At 44.0% G+C, this 21,960-nt stretch overlaps 1 protein-coding gene across 1 annotated transcript in view; it reads left to right on the top strand.

The window, feature by feature from the left end:
• Positions 1–21,960, top strand: part of cubn (cubilin (intrinsic factor-cobalamin receptor)) — a 117,976-nt gene that overhangs the window by 9,258 nt on the left and 86,758 nt on the right. The window contains exons 8-15 of the mRNA XM_042510417.2: positions 1,424–1,592; positions 2,512–2,643; positions 5,841–5,936; positions 7,144–7,268; positions 9,865–10,057; positions 10,256–10,374; positions 10,742–10,976; positions 20,797–20,978. Coding sequence (XP_042366351.2) covers positions 1,424–1,592; positions 2,512–2,643; positions 5,841–5,936; positions 7,144–7,268; positions 9,865–10,057; positions 10,256–10,374; positions 10,742–10,976; positions 20,797–20,978 — 1,251 coding nt within the window. The remainder of the gene's footprint in view (positions 1–1,423; positions 1,593–2,511; positions 2,644–5,840; positions 5,937–7,143; positions 7,269–9,864; positions 10,058–10,255; positions 10,375–10,741; positions 10,977–20,796; positions 20,979–21,960) is intronic.

Genomic DNA, 21,960 nt, shown 5'->3' with positions numbered 1-21,960 from the left:
AATTTTGCTGCTTTATTAAAAGCCAGTGATGTATTTATTCTAAACATCCTGCTCTATATAACTTACACAATAAGTAGCCAAAATTATTGCATTTGTGCCATTTTTTATAATATTACCTCACAGAAAAATATGTTAGTGTGAATACAGTTTTAGTCTTAGGTTAATGATAACTCATGATATTAATGAAGTGACTATGACCCTCTGACACAGTGCCAATGCCTTGGTGTAATGTAATGGAGTAATGATACTTTGTTAAAGTACTTAAGTATTTTAAGGGCTATCTCTGATTTGCTTGAATTAATATATTTCTGACAGCTCCACTACATTTCTCCTAAACATTTTAGTTACTCAGTACAAAATAGGCAGAGGACTGATGGAGGGTGAAGGGGAGGCAAGAACCAATTAAGGAATGGCTAGGGAAGGAAACCCTGGATTTTGTTCATTAAATCTTTTACATTGCATGGTAAACCTTTTTTCTTCAAGTAAAATAAGGGCTCCATTTTTAGGTTGTGTATGTAAGAAATAAACAGATGTTTTTATTTTAATTCTGCCCGCTTGCTTTTTAGTGACAGCATTTACTTTTACTTTCAATACTTAGGTACATTTAATGTGATAAAATTCTTTTGACACTTAAGTACAGTAAGTATCTGAGACTTTAAGGCTTTCACAGAATTAATATTCCAATAGGTGACTTTAACTTGTACCAGTCATTTTCTGGTAACAAATCTGGACTTTGAGTCAAGTATGGCGACATCCACAACTGCCACCTTGATTTGTGATGCTAAAAAGAAGACATCAAAGTCTGCAAATAGTCCTGCAAAAGTGCATCAAAGACACTAATAAGACTGACCTTTTTCCGTTTGGGCAGTATGGCCATTCTTATGGAAACAGTTACAAACTGTTCTTTTATAACAATTATAACTCTGCCTCTAGAAATTTAGTTTAAACTGTTTTCATAATTAGGTGCCAAATTTAGTGTAATGACTGCCAGGAGGATGCTTGGAGACAATGATTCTTTGAGTTGATAAAACACTTCATTCATGTACCATACTAGAATTGCAGGGAGATGGCTGGTAAGTGCAGGAATCCTGTCTGTAGATGGTGTAGGCAAAAAAAATAAGGAAAATATTGTAATTTCAGTAAAATGTGTTGTTTGGTTAATGTTTATTAAAAAAATCATAAAAAATATGATTAAGTTACTACAGCTGGATAAGCTTTGCAATATTACCAAAAACAAGTGAAATCCATTGTTTGGAAACCTTTTACTGATATCTTCAAAGATCAAACATCATTTTTAGGTGACTGGGCCAAACAATTCAGTGGTTTTTTTTTATGCTGCTGTTGTGTTTCCATGTCTTTGTTTTTCGGTATGATTTTGGATGATAGTTTTTAAACTATGACTGTTTTTCTTCTCAATAAACAGCCCAAATATCAGTGCATTTGCGACAGTGGCTGGGAAGCTCCAGCTGGGAACCCGTCCTGTGTGGCAGATGTTAATGAGTGTAACCTGCCCAAGAAACCCTGCTCCACCAACCCTCTTGTTCCCTGCTACAACACTCAGGGTTCCTTCTACTGTGGAGCCTGTCCTGCTGGTAACAATCACTATCAGCACTCATACTCTGTGGTTCTGTTACATCAGCACGATAAAGAGTGCACAACATGTAAACGGCAGATCTGCTGTGTCACTCTGGTGACACTCAGTCCACAGTCCTGTTAGAGACTGCATGTGGCATAAAGAGAGTCACGAGTGGAAAGTAGAGGCCTTCAGTATAGTACTGCAAACTCTCATGGCCGACAGAGCTTTATTCTGTGTACATACTCTGAATGTGACATCACAAGATGATGCCAATCATCAATCATTTTTGACTAACAAGGTGTCTTCTTCAATTTTGAAGTCTATTTAAGGGAAAGAAACAGCTTTTGAATTGTTGTTCCTCTGTAAGCGGAGACTGTTGACCCTGGGACTATGAAGGACATGTGATTAACATATTTCATACCTTTATGTCTGATCAAGCCCATGAATGCTATCATTGTGAGCCTGTAGATCTGCACTGTTCATTGAAATTCAGCCAAAGACTTGCGATCTAACTGAACACTGGATTTGCATCACGTCTATTCTGAGAATTGCATTCATGATGACTGCAGCAACAGCTCATGGTTATTGTGGTATTATTGATATTTGTTTGAACCATTACTTCCCAAAATGAATTAGGTCATATGGCCGTACACTCTGCCGCTCCATATCACACTCATTACATTCCTAGGCCACATTCCACTCAGAAATCAGACTGAGCCTCATTCATTTATGATTTTCTTAGAATGTTTGCAATTGGTTACAAAAAATTAAAAAACCATTTGGTTTCTATTGGACATTGGTGTACCACATTACATTTGTACATGAGTTTGTGTGTGCATAAAATTGAGAAAAATTCAAGCTTATACTGCAGTTTTTTGAATTGCCAGTGCTTGAGTAAGTAGAGATTTGCTCTAATTACCTCTAATATGTCTCAGGTTGGCAAGGCAATGGCTACAGCTGTCAGGATGTGGATGAATGTTCAACCAACAATGGTGGCTGCTCCACCACTCCCATGGTGCAATGCCTCAACACAATGGGCTCCTTCCACTGTGGTCCCTGCCCTCCAGGTATGACCAAGTTACAAATTAATTTTGTATGACCACGAAAGTTGTCGTGTAATATCTTAATATCCATCAATGACCATTGGCAGGAGATTAGTAACACACTTGACATGGTGATGCAAGCAACTTTATAAAGGAGACTGACACCCAGCAATTTTCTCCTATGGTATCTTCTCATTGCAAATGACAATGAACTCTTGCGGTCATTCAGAATTCATAGAACAGTTGAACTGTTGCTCTGTTCAATTTGATTTGTCTTGACCTCGAAAGACAGTATTGCCTTAAACTAACATGGCCACACGAATCTGCACTCACTGTGCCTCAGTTACAGAGTGAAGATGTAAACGGTGTTGCCACAGGATTAGATTACAATAAAACTATTGAAAAGGGCAAAGGTGCGGGATGAAGGTCTACCAGTGTCAGTCAGTGGAACATCCTTCAGAGCGGGTTTGGATGCGGAGTAAAAATTGCCAAATTGATGCCAAACTGATTGTATAAAGATGAAAGCCTTTTAGGAAGGGATAATGGATTCAAAGTTCATTTGTTGTCATTGTACAACACAGGGTTGAACAAGGACATACAGTTGTTTTCCCTTTATGCTACACAAGAAAAACAAAATTTAAACAACACAAAAGGAGTTGTACATTCCTGTGATGCATGTTTTTAATTTGCATCAGAAGGAATGCAAACGTCAGCAACAAAAACATTATTGAATTCTTTCAACGGATAAAATGGCAGGCCAAGGGCCTGTCCATACATTTTTTTGTTTTTTTTCCTGGTGTGGCCTGAGGTGGGGCACTAACTTATGTAGGGGTGGTATGAAGTACAAGCACTGCTGCAGGTACATGCATTGGCATAGCTTTAATTTACCATTTTGTATACACTACCCATACCCACCCACCTGCCCTTGTCCCACCAGAACTCTGTCCTCCTGCATCAAATGCAACAGCATAATCCAGGATGGCAGAATGGAGCCAGGTCTCAGAAAAGATGTGGGCACAAGCGTTTGATCTCCCATTGTACTGCCAGTCCAAGTCCCATTTCATCCATTTCACTTTCCTGCACAAGACATCAGCCACTGTAGCTGACAATTAAATGGTAGATAAAACAATGCCTCTTGGCAAGGCACAAGTACATCATGCAGTGGTCTCTATTGGAGAGCCTCTACCAGTCGATAATGAAACCCTATTGTCTGACTAGCAACTAAAATCTGCCAAGCTGAGATGGCAGGAACATTAACCTTAAAGTAGAGACTGCAAACCCCTGGTCCAGAAATAAAAAAAAACTGAGCAGTATAGGCAGCATGTGATTAACTGTCTACACCAACCAGAAAAGAGTTCCCTTCTGTTGGCATACAGAATTTTGGTAATGAATGCTCCTAAATTAAGAATAGTCTGAACTCCTAACCTAACCTAATCACAGGAACTCAATAGTGAGTCTTAAACATAAGCATACATAAACATGTACTCCCCTAATTACAGCAAAAGATCCTGCATCACTAGAAGATGTAAGTACTCGAGCTAAAAGCCAACAGATCACAAGAAACCATGTCCTTCAGAGGTGCACAATGAGATGAGGACATCTGAACATGAGTTCAGCGCTGATGAACCCCTCACATTGACTGGTCCAGCTGAGTCATCTGGGTAACAAGAGCTGTTGTGTCCCAAATTGCATTATCCTGAGTTTTGACAAAGAAAAAACAGTGTGAGCTGGTGAGTCAACAACTGTTGAAGAACTCAGGAGACTTTGATGAATTACACTCTTAATTTAATAAAAACTCAATCAAGGAGAGTCACAGTTGCACATACAGACTGTGGCACAGTGTATGCCGTCCAGAGATTCTGAAGTGTCCTTGTCTGAGGCTGGTACTTAACCACAACAGTCGTCCCTGGAAAGACACAACATGCTACCAATTAAAGTTAATTTGCATACATCTATGAGTGAGAGAAGATTCTGTTGGTCCCTAATTTTAAACAGTGTGCTCACCATGTTAACCTAAATCACCTTGCTTGTCTCCCCAACTATGCAACTGCACCTCACCAAGAAGAGACACTGTATCTACTGAGGCCAAGATAAAGAAAGGCAGCTGTGGGGGTCAAGTATATGACCTCAAGGCCTCTTGTAGGCCTGATACTAAAAAAATTCCCCAAAAATTCTAAATCAAGATTGAGAAGATATCAGCCAGTCATCCAAATACATCTGGAAGTGGTACACCTGCCTTCAGAAGCCAAACAAAGGAACCGCCTGTTGTTCAGTGCCACTAGCACAAGAATATAAGCATCCTTTAAATCATTCCTTATACAACAATCTTCCCGACGCATCCTGTCAAACCTCTGCTGTACAACACATGTTCACTCAAAGCACCTGGTTCAAATGTGTGAGATCTCAGACAAAAACCGCCACCCTTTTTAGAACTATGAAGTACATAGATTGAGATGAACTTATTTGAACTGTCCACTCCTTTTTTCTTTATACGGGAAGAAGACAGGACATAGCTCCAAGCAATCAGCTGTGAGGTCTCTGACATAAGTGATAAAATGCAAGTGAATACTGAACCCAGCCTGCACTGCTAGATGAGAAGATGAAAGGGAATGATTGCTAGGTGTAAGGCTTCTTTCTCAGGTCACTTGTGTTGGCTTGGTCATACTTATAACTTTGTTGGTATATTGTTCATGCATGTGCTGGATATTTAACTATTAGAGACTTCCCTGGTGGTCAAGAAGGATGAAATGCTGTATGTTTATTGAACATGATGTAATTATGTTATCATCTATGATTGTGACCACCACAAATTCTAACAAAGACAACCCTTCCTTATACCTTCAAGTTCCATCTTTTTCCTTTTACTCCTTTTTAATAAGGGAGCAATAGTATCATTTTAGCTACACTTTATCAAGAACTAGGGATTACTTGTTTGTGTGGTTAGGATTTGATATGCCACCATTATTTGAATACTGCCTTTGTAGAATATCTGCTCATGTGTTTTAGTTTATTAAAGAGCAAAACTACAAACTACTAGACACCAATGTTAATTATAATGTACAATTTTGAAAATGAGTGAATGTAGAAAGCCTAGGAACCATCATGTACCTGTGATGCTCTGTAATTCTGAGACCATTAGTCCTGAGCAGCAAAAGCAACAAAAAAACACCACAAGTCCAACAATGTGAGTGATTTTAAAGACTAATCTTGTATTAATGCAGGTTATGAGGGGAATGGGAGAACATGTACCCAGGCCAACATCTGCGCCACCAACAATGGAGGCTGTCACCCATTAGCTACTTGCTCCTCCACTCCAGGTAAAAACAAACAAATATGTATGATTTTATTACTTTGTGTGTCTTCCAGTCATTGTCAATTTTGTCTCTGCCAAAAGCCTGGGGAATAGTATTTGTGGTTTATTTGATTAAAGAGAATCAGTGCATCACAGCACTGTGCGTGATGCACAGTGCTGTGATGCCTGTAATCCCAGTGACATTTGGGATTTCCGAAAGTTATTTGGGGAAGCGGAGGAATCACAAAAGTAGTGTTGTGTTTTTTTTTTATTTGCTGAAGGGGGTTTAGAATGATTTTTTTAAATGAGGGTTTTTTTTCTTTTGTCAACAAATCTTATTTAATTATTCCCTTACTACATTAATTGTAAAAATAAAATAGAAAACTAAATCAGTTGTTCTATTTTACCCTGGTACCCCTATTCACTACACCCTGGAGCAGCTAGCTCTGTGTTGATATTTGATTTCTGAGCAGTTCAGGTCTTATGTTAATAGGTAGGGCTTGAATTTCAGCTAGAGGTATTTGCAAGTAACAAGTCTGTACTGGTACAAAGCTTTTTGGGTGTGCCACAAACACAGACAAGGCATCTGGTCAGGACTTATATAAGTCCCCGCAGACTTCATGTTTATACAGGTTACATACAGGAGGGATGATTGTGTAATTTTAGCTGTCTGGAATGTGAGGCCTTACAAGGTGTCAAAGTAAATGGTAAATGGACTGTATTTGTATAGCGCTCTTCTTGTCTTTTTGACCACTCAAAGCGCTTTCACACTACATGTCACATTCACCCATTCACACACACATTCACACATTGGTGGCCGAGGCTACCATACAAGGTGTGTCCTGCTACTCAGTAATCATTCACAGGCACACTCCGATGACGCAGCATTGGGAGCTATTTGGAGTTCAGTATCTTGCCCAAAGATACTTCAATATGTTGATGGGAGGAGCCGGGTTATCGAACTGCTGTCCTTCAGATTAGAGGTTGACCCGCACTTCCCTTCAGTCACAGCCACCCCAGTGGTCAGCCCTCCTCACCAGCCCAATCATTTTCGTTCATTATAACCACTTTCTTAATAAAAGAACTGATAGACTTCACAAACTTCACTTGGGTCAAGAAAATGTGTACAGTGTCCAAAGTATGATTGGAATTTTATGACAAACTCTCCTGTCTATGTCCTTCTTCCTCTCTTCTGTCTTCATCTTCTCACTCCATCCTCCCTCATCCACCAGGCACAAGCCTCCCTGTGTGTACCTGCCCTCCGGGCTACATAGGCAATGGTTACGGACCGACTGGTTGCACCCAGACCAGCAATATCTGTCAGACCAACAACCCTTGTGTTAACGGACAGTGCGTGGTGAGTGTGTGTGACTGTGCGCATGTATGTTCAGACATGATGGGATGCTGTGTGGACCAAGTGGAGTATCTGCACTGTCTGTACCACTCCTTTCCAAATGGTGGCTGTGATACATGTGCAGCAGAGTTTGTTGACTGGAAGGGGAGGATCAGGGGGTTGTCATACGAAGCAAGATTAGTGAGGTCTGTTGAGTCTAAAGCCAGGGTTTCCTGTACTATGAAGGTGGCTCTCTTTTAAACTGGCTGGATCACCAGGGTAATGAATGTGTCAAAATTAACCTGGTGAGGAGCAGGTTATGTTCTTAGTTTCAGTAGCTTCTTTGAGGAGCATCACCCAGTAATCAGTGACAGCATATGAACCAAAAATGGTAGTAATACACTTTATACGACTTATTGAGCCATAATGTTACTTAAATGCCTTCTAATAAAGATGCGCATTTACAGTAGGCTATAGATATATGCATTGCAAAACTTTACCCACAGCAGCCTGCAGTTTATCAGTGATGCAAAAAATCTGAGACAGAATATTTTTACCTTATTCATGTGTTTGTGGCTCTCACTGAACTACTGAATGTTTCTGTGGTGTTTGCTGGTCAATTTGACCTCAGTGGCTCTAAAATAAGTTTCTATAAAACCCACAGATTACGTAGATTACAGATACATTAACAGGTCACCATATATTTTTAATCAGGATGACGTTAATTTCACAGTAAATGTGATATTATTCCTTCTAATCATACATACCATTACCACTTCTGTTCATGTGCTTAGTTCTGATTTGCTGTAGTCTGTTTTAACACTGCTGTTATATTACAGCTAATACATTAATCTGTTAATATTTATTACAGATATTATTAGATCCATAGAATTCATTTGACTGAAAATTAAAGTCATTTATATGTCTTTTTCATTACAGGACAGTGTCAAACCTAAATATAATTCTTGATTATAATATTTAAATCCACTGCATCAAGTTTAAAGTTTCAGAGCTGCAAAATGTGCAGCTGACATGTTAGAAATAATAGTGATTTAAAGGCCTAAATAGATCACTTATATTCACCTGTGCATTCACTACACGCCATTTGTTGTGTTTATTGAAGCAACAGTGTCACTTTGTGCCGTAATATTTTTTAATATTCTTCAAAGGGCAAAAGTAGGCGGCATATGATCAATTATGCTTAAGTTTCAAATGCCTTACTGAATGCATCATTTGACTTGTTTTCTGTGAACACGCACAGACTTTGAAGCAGAAAGTCTGGGTTATCAAAGAGAATTGATAATCACCTTTGTGGTACCTTGTTAGCTCTGACCGAGGCTGCAGGGTTTGTCAAGCCAGCTCAGTCAAACAGAGCCTGGCTCTGTTCAACTTGCTTCTGTAGTATACCTCCCAGAGGCCTGTGCTATGTAGCCAGTTCAACATACATAACGTGTCTTTTAGTTATCTGTCTGACTAACTCTAACGCTGGCAGTCTGGATAACCAGACTGGGTTTGTTCACGTAAGTGTGTTCACGTAAAAGAGGTGGTAGCTGTTAGTTAACAAGCAACATCATCAGAATCATGAATTAAGTACTTCTTCTGATACCAGATGAAACACTGATACTGCTAAACTTTGGTGATGTTCTATTTATGGGACACCAAAAAGTCATATGTATCACAAATGTAAATGACAGCCCATAAACTTACCACAGAAGAAGCTGTAGAAACACTAAAAACAAATGACAAGGATTAAAAGCAGGCCAAGACTATACATGAAATAAGTAGCCTACAGAGTATTCTAGTATTTAGTTGGATGATAAAGAAACTTCTCTGAATATGTAAAATAAAAACACCTTTCTGCTACCATTTTCTGCTACCAATGTACACAGTGGAAAAGTAGTTAAGTGAGATCTGTCTAACCAAAATGTTGCATTTATAATAGCCAATTGTGTGTGGCTTATTTTTCTAATAAAATGTAATATTTTGTTTTTATTTCCAGTTGTCATCACTCAAGTGAATCAGAGTGTAAAATCAGCCACACTGTCAGATATCACTGCAGGGATAGAATCATAGAATTGACAGGTCGTGATCTGACACCCTGAAGTTAACCAGCTGTGGAGCAGGTTAGCTGTTTGGCATAAGTTACCTCGGTGAAATCCTGGTAAAAATTGAAGCAGCCTCGTAGTACTGAAAACCCAGAGTTAATCCTGAAGGTACCTCACTAACCCTAAATCCTGCTTCGTAGTACAGGCCTCTCAAACACACTCCATTTTCACACAATACATGTTTAGTTCTGTTTTTAAATTTTAATTTAATCACTTTTTTGACTTTGCAGACACTCAAACGCAATGTAACATTTTCATGAAATCCAAATCATTCAATGTATATACTTCTAGTCTGAGCTAATTTGCAGTCCTCGTCCCTAGACTCTTAAATTAAACACATAATAAACTCTGACACACACAAGAGCTATGCACACAGTTGTGAGTCAGTCTTTGAGTACATGATAAATCCCCTATGCCTTTGTCTTAAGGATGTTCTCAAGAAGAGAAAATGCAGAATTAAATCTCTCTGTAAAACAAATGCATGATATCTGACCAGTGCACTACTGCAATCACAGGCCACCACCTCGGCTCCTGGCTACATCTGCAACTGCAATTCTGGCTGGCAAGGACCTAACTGTGACCAGAACATCAATGAATGCTTAAGCAACCCCTGTCAGAATGGAGGGACCTGCAACGACGGTGTTAATGGATTTACATGCACTTGCACTGCCCAGTGGACTGGCCCTCTCTGCCAGACTGCACAGCAAGGTATCAGCACGACAATACCATCTTGAGGGACTGGAAAGATAAAAGAAGGAGAGGTGAAGGGAAGATTAGAGAGGGATGGGCCACATGAAGGTGGAGGTGGAGAAAGTGCACGGACAAGATAGAGAGTGTAGAATGGATGCACAGGCACTGGAAGAAGAATTGTAAGATTGAATTGTAAATCTGTGTATGTGTTCACAGTGTGTGGAGGTTACCTGACTGGCCCTGCTGGGACCTTCAGTTATCCCAACACCCCAGGTCATGATGAATATGATCACAATGTCAGCTGTGCCTGGGTGGTCCGCGTTGACGCAAACCAGGTAGCTGCTGTCCCTCTTACTTTGACACCAGAGATTTGAATCTGCCTTCTATTTTACTTTAAAAGTTTCATGTCAAACTTTCAGTTCTTTAATTCAGTAGTCAGGACAATAGAACAAGGTTAAGAAGATGCAGCACTAGAAACAATACATTTGATTGTGTAAATACAATCAACATATTCTCATAGCCTTGTTCATGTGGTATGCTACGAAAATGCATGCAAAACAGTTGTTATGAAAATAACATGATGTTATATCCTTAATGTATAGTTATGTCATTAACATACAGTTATGGAGGCATACAAACCATTTGTGAGGATAGCCTGCTGAAAGATGAGATGCCTTGAATTGTGTGTTCTCTCCTCTTTAGATCCTGCGTATTACCTTTCCTTTCTTTGACCTGGAGAGCAGCACCAACTGCAACTTTGACTTCCTTCAGATTCATGATGGGGATAGTCCTTCGGCTCATATGATTGGAAAATACTGTGGCCAAAACAACCCACCGGAGCTCTACAGCTCCCACAATTCCTTATATTTCTGGTTTCGCTCCGACCATATCATCAGTAAAGGTGGCTTCTCAGTGGCTTGGCAGTCTCAGGATCCAGGTTGGACTGTTTTTTCTCTTTTGGTTTCGATAATAAGTAATAATTAAAAAGAAGGTGATTTAGTACTAAGTTTTGATTAAGTTTAAATAAACACACACTTTATTGGTTGAGAGGTTAACTGCTTTCACGCAAATATTGGGAGGAGAAAGTGGCAGCCACAACTATCATGAGACACAGGAGATACAAGAAGCTGTGACTAACATTAAACAAATCAAAAAAGAAAAAATAGGCAAAGAGATCATGATGCAATGCATTCTGGACATACTTTAGGAGACACCACTCCAAGGGAGACATAAATCCAGTGCTATAGGTGGCAGTATACACCTAAAAGTTGGTATTGCAATCCACCAAAAAACACAGTGAAAAAGTCCAAGAGAAAGTGCAGCATACCCTACTGAGAAAAGCTGAAGAAATAAGCAAACGAGCACTGCTTAGGAAAATGAAATGAATTTAACGGCCTGATTATTATTCCAGCGTACAATCCAGCGCAGATCCAAGTGCAGAAATCATCCTATGACAGGGTTCAGGTGTGATTCATAAAATATTATTGTCTTGCTGAGCACAGCGTAAGAATGACCGTCTGTAGATACGTGTCTGTTGAAAACTATGGTCATTTACATATATTGCCCCGATATATTCCGGATTCAGAGGCCTCGCCCTGAGAGTTTACAATGTGGAGAGGTGAATACGGCCAACATCCACATTGATAAATTTTTGTGCGAAATGACTGTACACATGAGTTTTTTGTCGCACTTTCATTTGATAAATGAGGGCCAAGGGTGATTTTAAAGAGCGTGTTTTCATAATTTGTTTGTGGAATAACTCCAGAGCAGTTCAGAAATTATAAATCTCTTCAGTCCAGCCTTCAATGTACAAATGAATGGATGTAGCACCAGCAGATTTTTAGAGTAAGTGACCAGAAAACAGTCATTCGTGGTGATTACCCTAAGTTGTAAACATGAAGGTACTTTGATTGTTTGGGTTTTTTTTTAAACATTCCTTTTATACTAGTAACTAACAAAGATATATAATGGCAATGGCCCTGTAGTGGAGTTAAGAACAACTACATCACATGAAAATGTTGCTGAAGGTGATGTTTGCTTGTCCGCTACCCATGATGTAATGCAATGCCTCTTTGTTAAGTCAGTGACCTGAGATCCATTGTTTTGCCTCCAAGCTGGAAAGTTAAAATCCTCCATTAGTGATCCATTTTCCACGCCAAGAACAGTTATGGCAGTTGATAATGCAACAAATGTTCAGGTTCAGGCTCAGGTCACTTTATTTGTACCTGTAGGTAGATTTGTTTTGCAATAAAAAGAGGAGGCATCCATCCAAACATAATTCAAAATTACTGCACACACTGATGAAAGGCGAATCAATAAACTGTGACAAAAAGTGTTCAGATGCTTGACTATCATGAAAAGATTGGGAGAAGGCAAGGTCACCATTCCACTGTGCTTTCAAACTGGATAAATTGAATAACTAGATTAACAAAACCCCATTGTCTGCTGGAACTTGGTCTCTACACTAGCTTCAATGTTCCAAAAGTCCTACTGTGTGAAGTTCTCCCATTTTTCAGGCATGTTATTTTGTTCTACTATTTTATTTTGTTGTGAGTTCGTAGCGCCCTCTAGCTGGCAGCAGTCCACCTTGTATTTTTTTTTTCTCTCCGGTGATTATTCTTACGCAGCTGTGCCTCGCTTTTGACTGGTGAAGCTGAGCTGGTGAGGAAATGTGTACAAAGTGTTTGTAACTGGTGTTAATATCATAAATATGTCTGTGCCAGTAAAGTAGTGATTTTGTTATATCTTATGTTTTCCAGTTGATTACCTACCGACGGCACAATCACTGTTTAAGTGCAAGCATGTGCGGAGTTGCTGAGGAGAAGAAATAAACACTTAAAGGAGACAGAGATTGAGTGTCGTTGCTGAGTGTGACACTGTTTCACCAGTCGAGAACACCCGTGTGGGATGTGTCAGATCAACGTAGTTAATTTGATAAAACCGTACAGTAATCAACACTAAGCCAGCCCCGTGACGGAGAAGCGGAGGTCGGACAGTGTCAACAACGGAAAGCTACAGGAGGCTAACGTAGAAACGAGACCCCGGCGGAGCTTCCCGGCCGATTGACGGAGTTTCGGACCCGGATCAAGCCCTCGGGAACGGATATCGTGTGGTCTGTGACTGTGCTTGAGTGACTGTTTAGCGCGACGGCATAGGATAAGCCGATCGCCGCAAATTTACTGTGTTAGCACGTTAGCGGAAGTCAGGAGTTAGCCGTTAGCTCGCTGCTAGCCGCTAAGCTAACGGAATGCGTACGTCAAAACAAACAACGAGTACAACAAAGGAGGGGCCAAAAGGGAAGAATGGTGGACTGTGGAGAGTTAAAGAAAAAGCGATCCTATGCACAAGGGGTTTTTAATAGGATAGCAAATGCCATTGACTTTAACATAGACTTTCTAACTGAACACGACCTCAAACTTGAATTGAGAGCGCTCAAGGGCAGCTATGAAGAGATCTGTAATAGCAGTTTTGATTACATTGCTGAAATGGAAGAAGAGGATGCAAGTGGATTCGACACAGATGTGGCTGATGTCAAGAAAAGGCTGCATGATTGCCTGACAAAGTATCAGGACACAGAAATGAGGGTAAAAGATACATTGTGGTCCCGCTATGCATCAGGTCAATTTGGTGGCCTGACAGTCAGCCTTAAGGACGTGTTTGATCAGGCTGAAGCACTCCAGCCGGGTCACATAACCGATGAACAGTATGATTTGGTGCACACAGCACTTGAGAGCAGAGTCGAAGCACTAGAGGAGTTTGTGCAGGGCTGGGAGCGCTATGTCCCGGAAAAGCAGGTGGATATCATACGAACCTTTCTTAAAGACTGCAGGGAGAGGAAAAGTGTAATGATAGTTATACTGACTAACTACCCGCGCACAAGATCAATGCATGGCGCACCTTGGTGTCCTGTCAAGCGGTCAAGAGAAAGAGGGTGATGTTAACGGTGGAGTCGACAGTAAAGGCAGTGTGGATGATGGAGGAACAACCACAGCTGATGGGGCAAGTGGACCTTCAGATGGGGGGGGTGTCGGTGGCATGGCACATGATGACGGCGTGCAAAGTGCAGGTGCAGACCCGGTCATCAACCCAACCACTCCAGTGACTAGCAGTGCACTGGATAGTAATGTGGACCGTCCTGATCGGGCACAAGGCACGGGCGCCCCGTCGGCGTCTCCCCAAGTGACACCACAACGACATCCCCCGCCAGGTCTATGAACCCAACGTTTGGCCCCAGCTTCTCCAGTACCCCACAGCAGCAGCGAGGAGCGCGCACTATGCTACCAGATAGTGTTGGCGCAGGGCGGAGCGTGTCTACCATCTCGCAGGGGTTAGTCGGGCCCAGGATTGCGCTTGCACCCCTAAGCCTGCCAAAGTTCTCTGGGGACAGGAGAAGCTATTGGCGATGGAAGAGTAACTGGGGGACCCTTCAGGCATTAGCTGAACCCACAGGCTCCCCGGAGTGTCGGCTCTTTCACCTGCTGGACAGCATCAGTGATGCAGTGAACGCGTAACACAGGCTGTTCCCATTGCCGCATCGCTGGAGGAGGTCTTCCGGTTCTGGAGGACTGTTATGGGGACATGTCGCAAAGAGCGGACGACATCGTACTGGAGCTACAGGATTTTCCAGCCGTGCGCAACAACCAGCCAAGGGAGGCATTACAGATGATCCAAGTGGTGGAAAGGGCGCTGTTGGACCTCATAGACTTAGGTTGTGAGGACGCCATAAAAAACCAGCTGGTGATCCGGTCACTTGAAAGTAAGTTACCAGACAGTATGAAAGAAAGGTGGCTGTTGTACCGGTGCGACGCGGCCAGCAACGTCAACCCTCGTAACCGGTTTGACAAACTCTGGCAGTTCCTGAGAGATCAGAAGACGGTTCTGGTGCAACTAGAGCAGTTACAGATCACCAGACGACCTAACCCTGCCAGGGCAGGTGAACCGAGTCCCCGTGAAAAGACAAAGGAAAGACTGGGGGACCGGAAGCAGGAGAGGCGTTCATTTACCAGGGCCACGGCAAGTGATTCGAGAGGAGAATCATCGCGAGAGCCTTGTAGTATGTGTGGTGAAGAGGGGCACACTGGACGTTTGTACCGCTGTAAGACATTTAAGAAGTCCAGCCCGTCAGAGCGGAGAGCCCAAGTTAAAAAGACAAAAGCCTGCTCCAGGTGCCTGGATCTCCATGGGAAAGACAGTCCGCGTAATGAAAACTTCTTGTGTCGCAATGAGGACTGTCAAAGAGGTGACACCCTCCAGATCACCACTTCTTCCTGTGCCTCAAGTCACCAGCTAAAAAGGACACCACCAGGGGGGAGACCAAGGGGGCAAAGAGGAGAGGACCCCGCGGTCCGACCGAAGAACAAGAGGCTGTGTTTGCAACTCTAGGTCTGACCCCGGAGCAGCTGGAGGCTGTTCGTAAAGCCTGCACAAACAAGGTGTCTTCAACAGTAAGTGCTGGCAAAGATCTGGTGGATGAGAGTGGACCAAAGGAGCACCCGGTTCTCATGATGTTGGTGGAGGTCACGACCAAGAGGGGGGACTGGGTCGGTGCACTTATCGATTTAGCCTCCGATACTAACTATATATCACTCACCAAGCAGCAGAAAGGCTTGGATTGCCTGGTGAGCCAGTCACACTGGTCGTATATGGTGTGGGTGGTATGGAGGTGAAGGTTGAGTCTAAGAGGTACTGTGTGAGCATCAAGGTAGCCACGAAAAAGGGGACATGGCGACTCCATGAGTTGCTCTGCTATGGACTGGAGGAGATTGCCAGAGTAGACCATGCAGTGGACTCAGAGTGCCTGGAGAAGTTCTTCCAGGTGTTGTCAGTCAACCGGGAGCTGACCCGCCCGGAGAAGGTTGAGCTACTTATCAGTACCCGGGAGGGCCGGCTTGCACGCCAGCAGATGATGAGGTGCGATCTGGTGTTGTGGGACGGTCCACTCGGAAAGACCGTCAGTGGAGTACATCCGGATCTTTTTGAGGACATTGAGGTGACCGCACGCCACTCTTCGACCCACTTTGCATGCTCCATGAGGGCGGAGTCCGGGAGGGTCGAGGTTCTCCCATTACTGCCCCAGCTAAAGAGCGGCATGGAAGTCGGAACCACAGCCGTGGTAATGCCAGATTGTCAAGTGGCTGCAGTGGGACAGCATTGGTGCCGCCTGCGACCCGGTGTGTGGTGGGTGTCGCTGTGGAAAGTGCGCCCCTGGGGGGAAGGAGATGTCACTCGCAGATGAAAGAGAGTTAGAGATCATCAGGGGAGGACTGACCTTCAAGTTAAGCGACCACCACAGTGACAAGCCCCACTGGGACGCCAGGTACCCCTGGAAGGAGAACCCTGCTACCCTGCCTAACAACCGCGAAGCTGTCAAAGCGGCGTTCCTAAAATCAGAGAGGCGCCTTGATCGAGATCCGGAGTGGAAGGAGGCTTACGCAAGGCAGGTGCGTGACATGATAGCCAGGGGGGCCGCAATCAAGCGTTCCAGGGCTGTGATGGACAGTTGAGCGGAGCTGTATGGTGGTGAACCACCTAACAGCCCCCAACCCACACTCTGTCTCCACCCCAGTGAGACTAGTCTGGGATAGCAGCCGGGAATTCAAGGGCGTTAGCCTTAATGGCATCCTGCTGAAGGGCCCAGACGTCTTGAACCCCATCCGGGCAGTCCTGCTCCGTTTCCGGGAAGGGGAACATGCGGCGATTGGCGACGTGTCAAAAATGTACAACTCGGTGTGGTTGGAGGATCAGGAGCTGCATGTCCATCGCTTCCTGTGGAGAGATTCTCCAGCCGATGACATTGAGGACTACGCCGTGGTGCGGGTGAACATGGGCGATAAGCCGGCTGGCTGCATCGCCCAGGTGGCAATGCGGGAGACTGCCTACTTACCACAGTTCACAGACAAAGTGGAAGAAAGACATGTCATTGTAGACAACGCCTATGTGGACGACATTCTTGTGTCCCACAATGACCCCCAAAGACTGAGTGAGATCCTTGAAGGGGTCGAAGTTATTCTCACAGCCGGGGGATTTCACCTCAAGCCATGGGTGCGATCTGGCCAAAGTGGGAGGCAAGGTGGTGCTCCCACCAATCCGGAGACTATTGTGTTGCCCAATCAATTGGGACGAGACACAAAGCCCTGGGAGTGGTTACCATGTCGGGAGGACAAACTTTTCCTCATGGTGGCCATTAATTTCCACAAGGAAGAAAAAGATGCTGCGACAGAGCTCAACCTGCTGTGGAGGAGATAGAGGAGAAGACCCCAGATCCCCTTACCCGCCGTGATGTTATTGAGCCAGGTAGCCGGGTTTTACGACCCCCTTGGTCTGGCGACGCCCCTGAAACAGAAGGGCGTCATCCTCGTCAGGAGGGCCTTTCAAGAAGCTGGGACATTGACCAAGGATACGTGGGACAAGCCACTGTCCAGTGAGCTGCGCGGGAGGGCGATCGAGCTCTTCAAGGAGTATGCCCGGCTGAGTACCATCACTTTCCCCAGGAGTATTACACCTTCCGGCTGGCAGGGTAAACCCTGGGGGATAACATTCTCCGATGGGAGCTAGAGCTCTTATGGGGCAGTTCTCATCTGCGCTTGGGAGACTACATGGGCGTTATAACCCGGCTCGTGGAGTCAAAGGCTAAATTGACCCCTTGGACCAGAAGGTGATGCAGTTAAAGCGGAGATCTGGAGCTGCCTTTGCTGCCCGACTGAAGGGATACATGCAGAACATGGGCGGTTGGAAGTGGTAGGTGGTACCACTTCGCCGATAGCCAAACTGTGCTAGGAGCCATCCAGCGGGAAAGTTATGGGTTCCAAACTTTCTTCGCTAATCGTGTTGGCGAAATACAGAAAGCCGGGCCTGTGACAGATTGGTGGTGGGTCCCCGGTCAGTATAATGTGGCTGACCTGGTCACTAGAGGGTGTCCCCCTGATCAGCTTGCTGGTGACTCCCAGTGGCAGAGAGGTCCTGAGTTTCTGTCCAAAACAGTGGAGGAGTGGCCCATGAAGTCTGCGGCAGAGGTAGCCTCTGGTACCAGGGAGGTTGTGAGCAAGCTCCAAAGGAAGGCTTTGACTGCCATCACCACAAGAGCCCAGGCCAAGAAATTGTCTGCTCCAGATGGTCCTATTGGTGTCAATGCCATGGTCAGAGACGAGGCAACCACATCGCCTTCTTCAGTCGAGGATAGGGGATCCTCGTCAGATGCAGCTGCAGGGTTCTCTTCAATGACACCTGGTGCCTCCGGTACGAAGAGGTTTTGGGGGTCAGCTCTTGTAAGTCAAATGGATCTTTCGAGGTTTGCTACACTAACCAGACTCTGTGGGGCTGTGGGATACGTCCGCAGAGCGGTGCACTCCTGGTTACTCGGCAGAGATCGAACCGGCGAGCGGGAACAGTGGGAGGCAGTACTCACAGTCCAGGAGCGAGAGGCGGCATTCCTGGACTTATGTCTCGCTGCCCAGGCAGGCGTGATCTTCCCCACAGCAACGCTCAACCGCCTGGTCGTGAACCAGGACAAGTCAACGGGCCTCTTGTTATGTCACGGTCGGGTCCAGTCTATTGATAAGGAGAAACTTGGGGTCCCATTGATCCCTTACAAGGAGCTTAATCAGTATCCTCCTGCTGAAGAAGCCCACCGTGCCAACCATGAGGGTATTGCGGTACCCTCCTTCAATGAGGAAAAGAGCCTGTGGTGCAAGGCCCTAGAGTCGCTCGCAAAGTCATTGACTTGTGTGTACATTGTCGGAAGTGCAGAGCCAAGCTATGCTCACAAGTAATGGGCGATCTCCCTTCTGTACGCACCAGTCCAGCAGCCCCTTTCGAGTACACAACGCTTGACCTGTTTGGTCCATACACAGTCAGGGACGCCGTGAGACGGCGCACGAAGAAGAAGGCCTGGGGCGTGGTCTTTAGTTGTATGGCCTCAAGAGCGATCCACGCGGATTTGGTTGAAGACCTATCAACTGAGGGCTTTCTCAAAACTTATCAGCGATTCACTGCCCTAAGGGGTCATCCCAGAAAGCTCTGGTCCGACCAGGGCACCAACTTCGTGGGGGCCAGACCTGCGCTGGAGGAACTCTACGGTTTCCTGGCAGGTATCGACAAAGAGGAGGTCCAAAGGAGAGCGGTTGTGGCTGGAACTGATTGGGTATGGGAGTTCAGTCCGGCAGACTCACCACACCGGAATGGGGCAGCGGAGGCGGCTGTCCGCGTGTTGAAGAGGTCATTGGGCAGTGTTGGTGAGGAGGGTGACTTGACCACCCTGGAGTTTCAGACCCTCCTCTACCTGGCTGCCAACCTTTCCAATGAGAGACCAATCAGTGCCAGAGCTCAGGTCCAGGAGGAGACAGTAGATCGCCAGACACCGAACTGCTGTTGTTGGGTCGGACAGGGCCCAGGGGTGACACCCAGGGTTTCAATTCCCTACCTACCTGCTCAGTCGCTCAAGTAGCAGTCCAGGTGGAAGTGGATAAGTTTTGGAGACGTTGGAGCCAGTTGGCAGGGCCTCACCTGTTTGTCCGGCAAAAGTGGCATGCCCTAGCCCGGAATGTTTCTGTTGGAGACCTGGTATGGGTTGCAGACCAAAACGCCCTCCGAGGTCGATGAGGCTGGGTCGCCGAGGAGGCGTGTGTCCAGATGATAAGGGTGTTGTCCGAGACGTCAAAGTGAGGATTTGTCATAGCCTTCCAATCAGTCTGTCCCAAGCCAGGAAGGACAAGGAGCCATGTCCTTCCACCATACTACACAGGGATGTCAGACGACTGGTGGTGTTGCTACCAGTAGAGGAGCAGTAGGGGGCGTCACTTACACCCCTAAGTGCCTGGACAGTGGACACTTGAATACAGGACTCAGACCAAATCTGTGTCATTGGACGATCTTGTTGTGTCTTTATTGTGTCACTTGGAAGTTGCACATGTTTTGTGTATTGCATTGTTGCTTTGATAATTGTTGTTGTGGCCTACTTGGTCAGAGACTAGTAGCCCAAGTGGGAGGTGTGTGAAGTTCTCCCATTTTTCAGGCATGTTATTTTGTTCTACTATTTTATTTTGTTGTGAGTTCGTAGCGCCCTCTAGCGGCAGCAGTCCACCTTGTATTTTTTTTTCTCTCCCGGTGATTATTCTTACGTGCTGTGCCTCGTTTTGACTGGTGAAGCTGAGCTGGTGAGGAAATGTGTACAAAGTGTTTGTAACTGGTGTTAATATCATAAATATGTCTGTGCCAGTAAAGTAGTGATTTTGTTATATCTTATGTTTTCCAGTTGATTACCCTCAACCGGCACAATCACTGTTTAAGTGCAAGCATGTGCGGAGTTGCTGAGGAGAAGAAATAAACACTTAAAGGAGACAGAGATTGAGTGTCGTTGCTGAGTGTGACACTGTTTCACCAGTCGAGAACACCCCGTGCGGTGGGATGTGTCAGATCAACGTAGTTAATTTGATAAAACCGTACACCTACAATGCCGCTCACTACTGCTGACGTCATAGTCCTGTTCTATATATACAGCCTACACCTCTTTCCCACACATAGACCTTAAACATCACAAATCAACACTAAAGAATGATTAATATTACAGTTATTATCATTATTATTCGTAGCTCATTGGCTTTTACCACTGAGCCATGAAAGTCTTATAATATGAAGAATGAAAATGCTGGAGAGCAACTGTCCATGAACTGCTTCAAAGTGGTAGTGGTCAAGCTCCCAGAGGGTTTTGAAGGCCAAAGTATGAAGCAATCATTCTTTGACCCTGAAATCTCCTCTCTTAGTATGTGGAGGCGAACTAACTGCCCCCTATGGCAACATCAACTCACCTGGTTACCCTGGAGACTACCCACCTAACCGAGACTGCTATTGGACAGTGACAGTGGCGCCTGGCTTGCTCATTACCTTTGCATTTGGGACTCTCAGTCTGGAGCAACACCCCAACTGCAACTATGACTTCCTAGAGGTGAGAAATGCTTGATTAGATCAAATCAATAAACAAAACCATCACAGAGAACTCAATAGACTTAGTCAACCTGAAGACAGTTGAGCTGGCATTCTGTACATTTACACATGCAGTTAAGTAGAGCTATGGTTAAAGCTTGATTAGGCCATTTATTTGGACTGCTGTCCTTGTTGCAGTATATAAGCACCTGAGGAGAACCTATTTATTGACAAAAATATGTCCCACTCCACCATGGTAAGAGGTTATATGCCCCCTTTCAGCTAGCTGCTTTTTTTCCAGCTTTATTTAACAAAAGATATGTACAAAATAAGTCAGACAAACAAGAACACAAACACATGAGAGCACTTTAAAAAAAATGACATTCTACACAGAAGATAATAAATATTAATAAATATAATATCAATGCATGCGCCAATAAAGATGTTTGAGATGTTATTAAAATTAAAAAAAAGATAAACTATAATGACATGGAAGGTAACAAAAATAATGCATATTCACATTATATTAGGGGTTTAACTGAATATTTTTTTTGTAGTAATCTAAAAATGTGTTGCTTTTTTGTTATTTATGGCAAGGGTTGAATTAAAATCAATCAAAAAATATTAAAAGAGGCTTTTGAGCCTAAACATTTTTCCTGCCCACAGAAAGAACAAGAGTTTTCAACATCTGTATACCTGGGAATTATAGAATTTACTGGATAAATGTTATGCAACATTTTGAAATTAATTCTTTGACTTTGTTAGGAATACAAAATTTATAAGTTAAAAGCTATGTTCTTTGCCAGTTAATCCCTTTCAAATGTGAGTTCCCAAAACATTTTCCTCTTGGGGTGATGTTTTTATTGGACCTTCTTCCAGTTGACCTGTTACATCACATATCAACAAGTTAGCAAGCAGCAAAAAGGTTGCATGACGAACGGTGAAAACATGGATAACTTAGCACCTTACATATGTACTTGTTTTGTTTTCTTCCTTTCTTCTTC

Source organism: Plectropomus leopardus, chromosome 21 (assembly GCF_026936395.1).
Source record: "Plectropomus leopardus strain MGB_pleo_1.0 chromosome 21, ASM2693639v1, whole genome shotgun sequence".
Classification (NCBI taxonomy): Eukaryota; Metazoa; Chordata; class Actinopteri; order Perciformes; family Serranidae; genus Plectropomus; species Plectropomus leopardus.
Note: the sequence above shows the minus strand (reverse complement) of the source record. Positions and strands in the feature narration are given on the sequence as shown.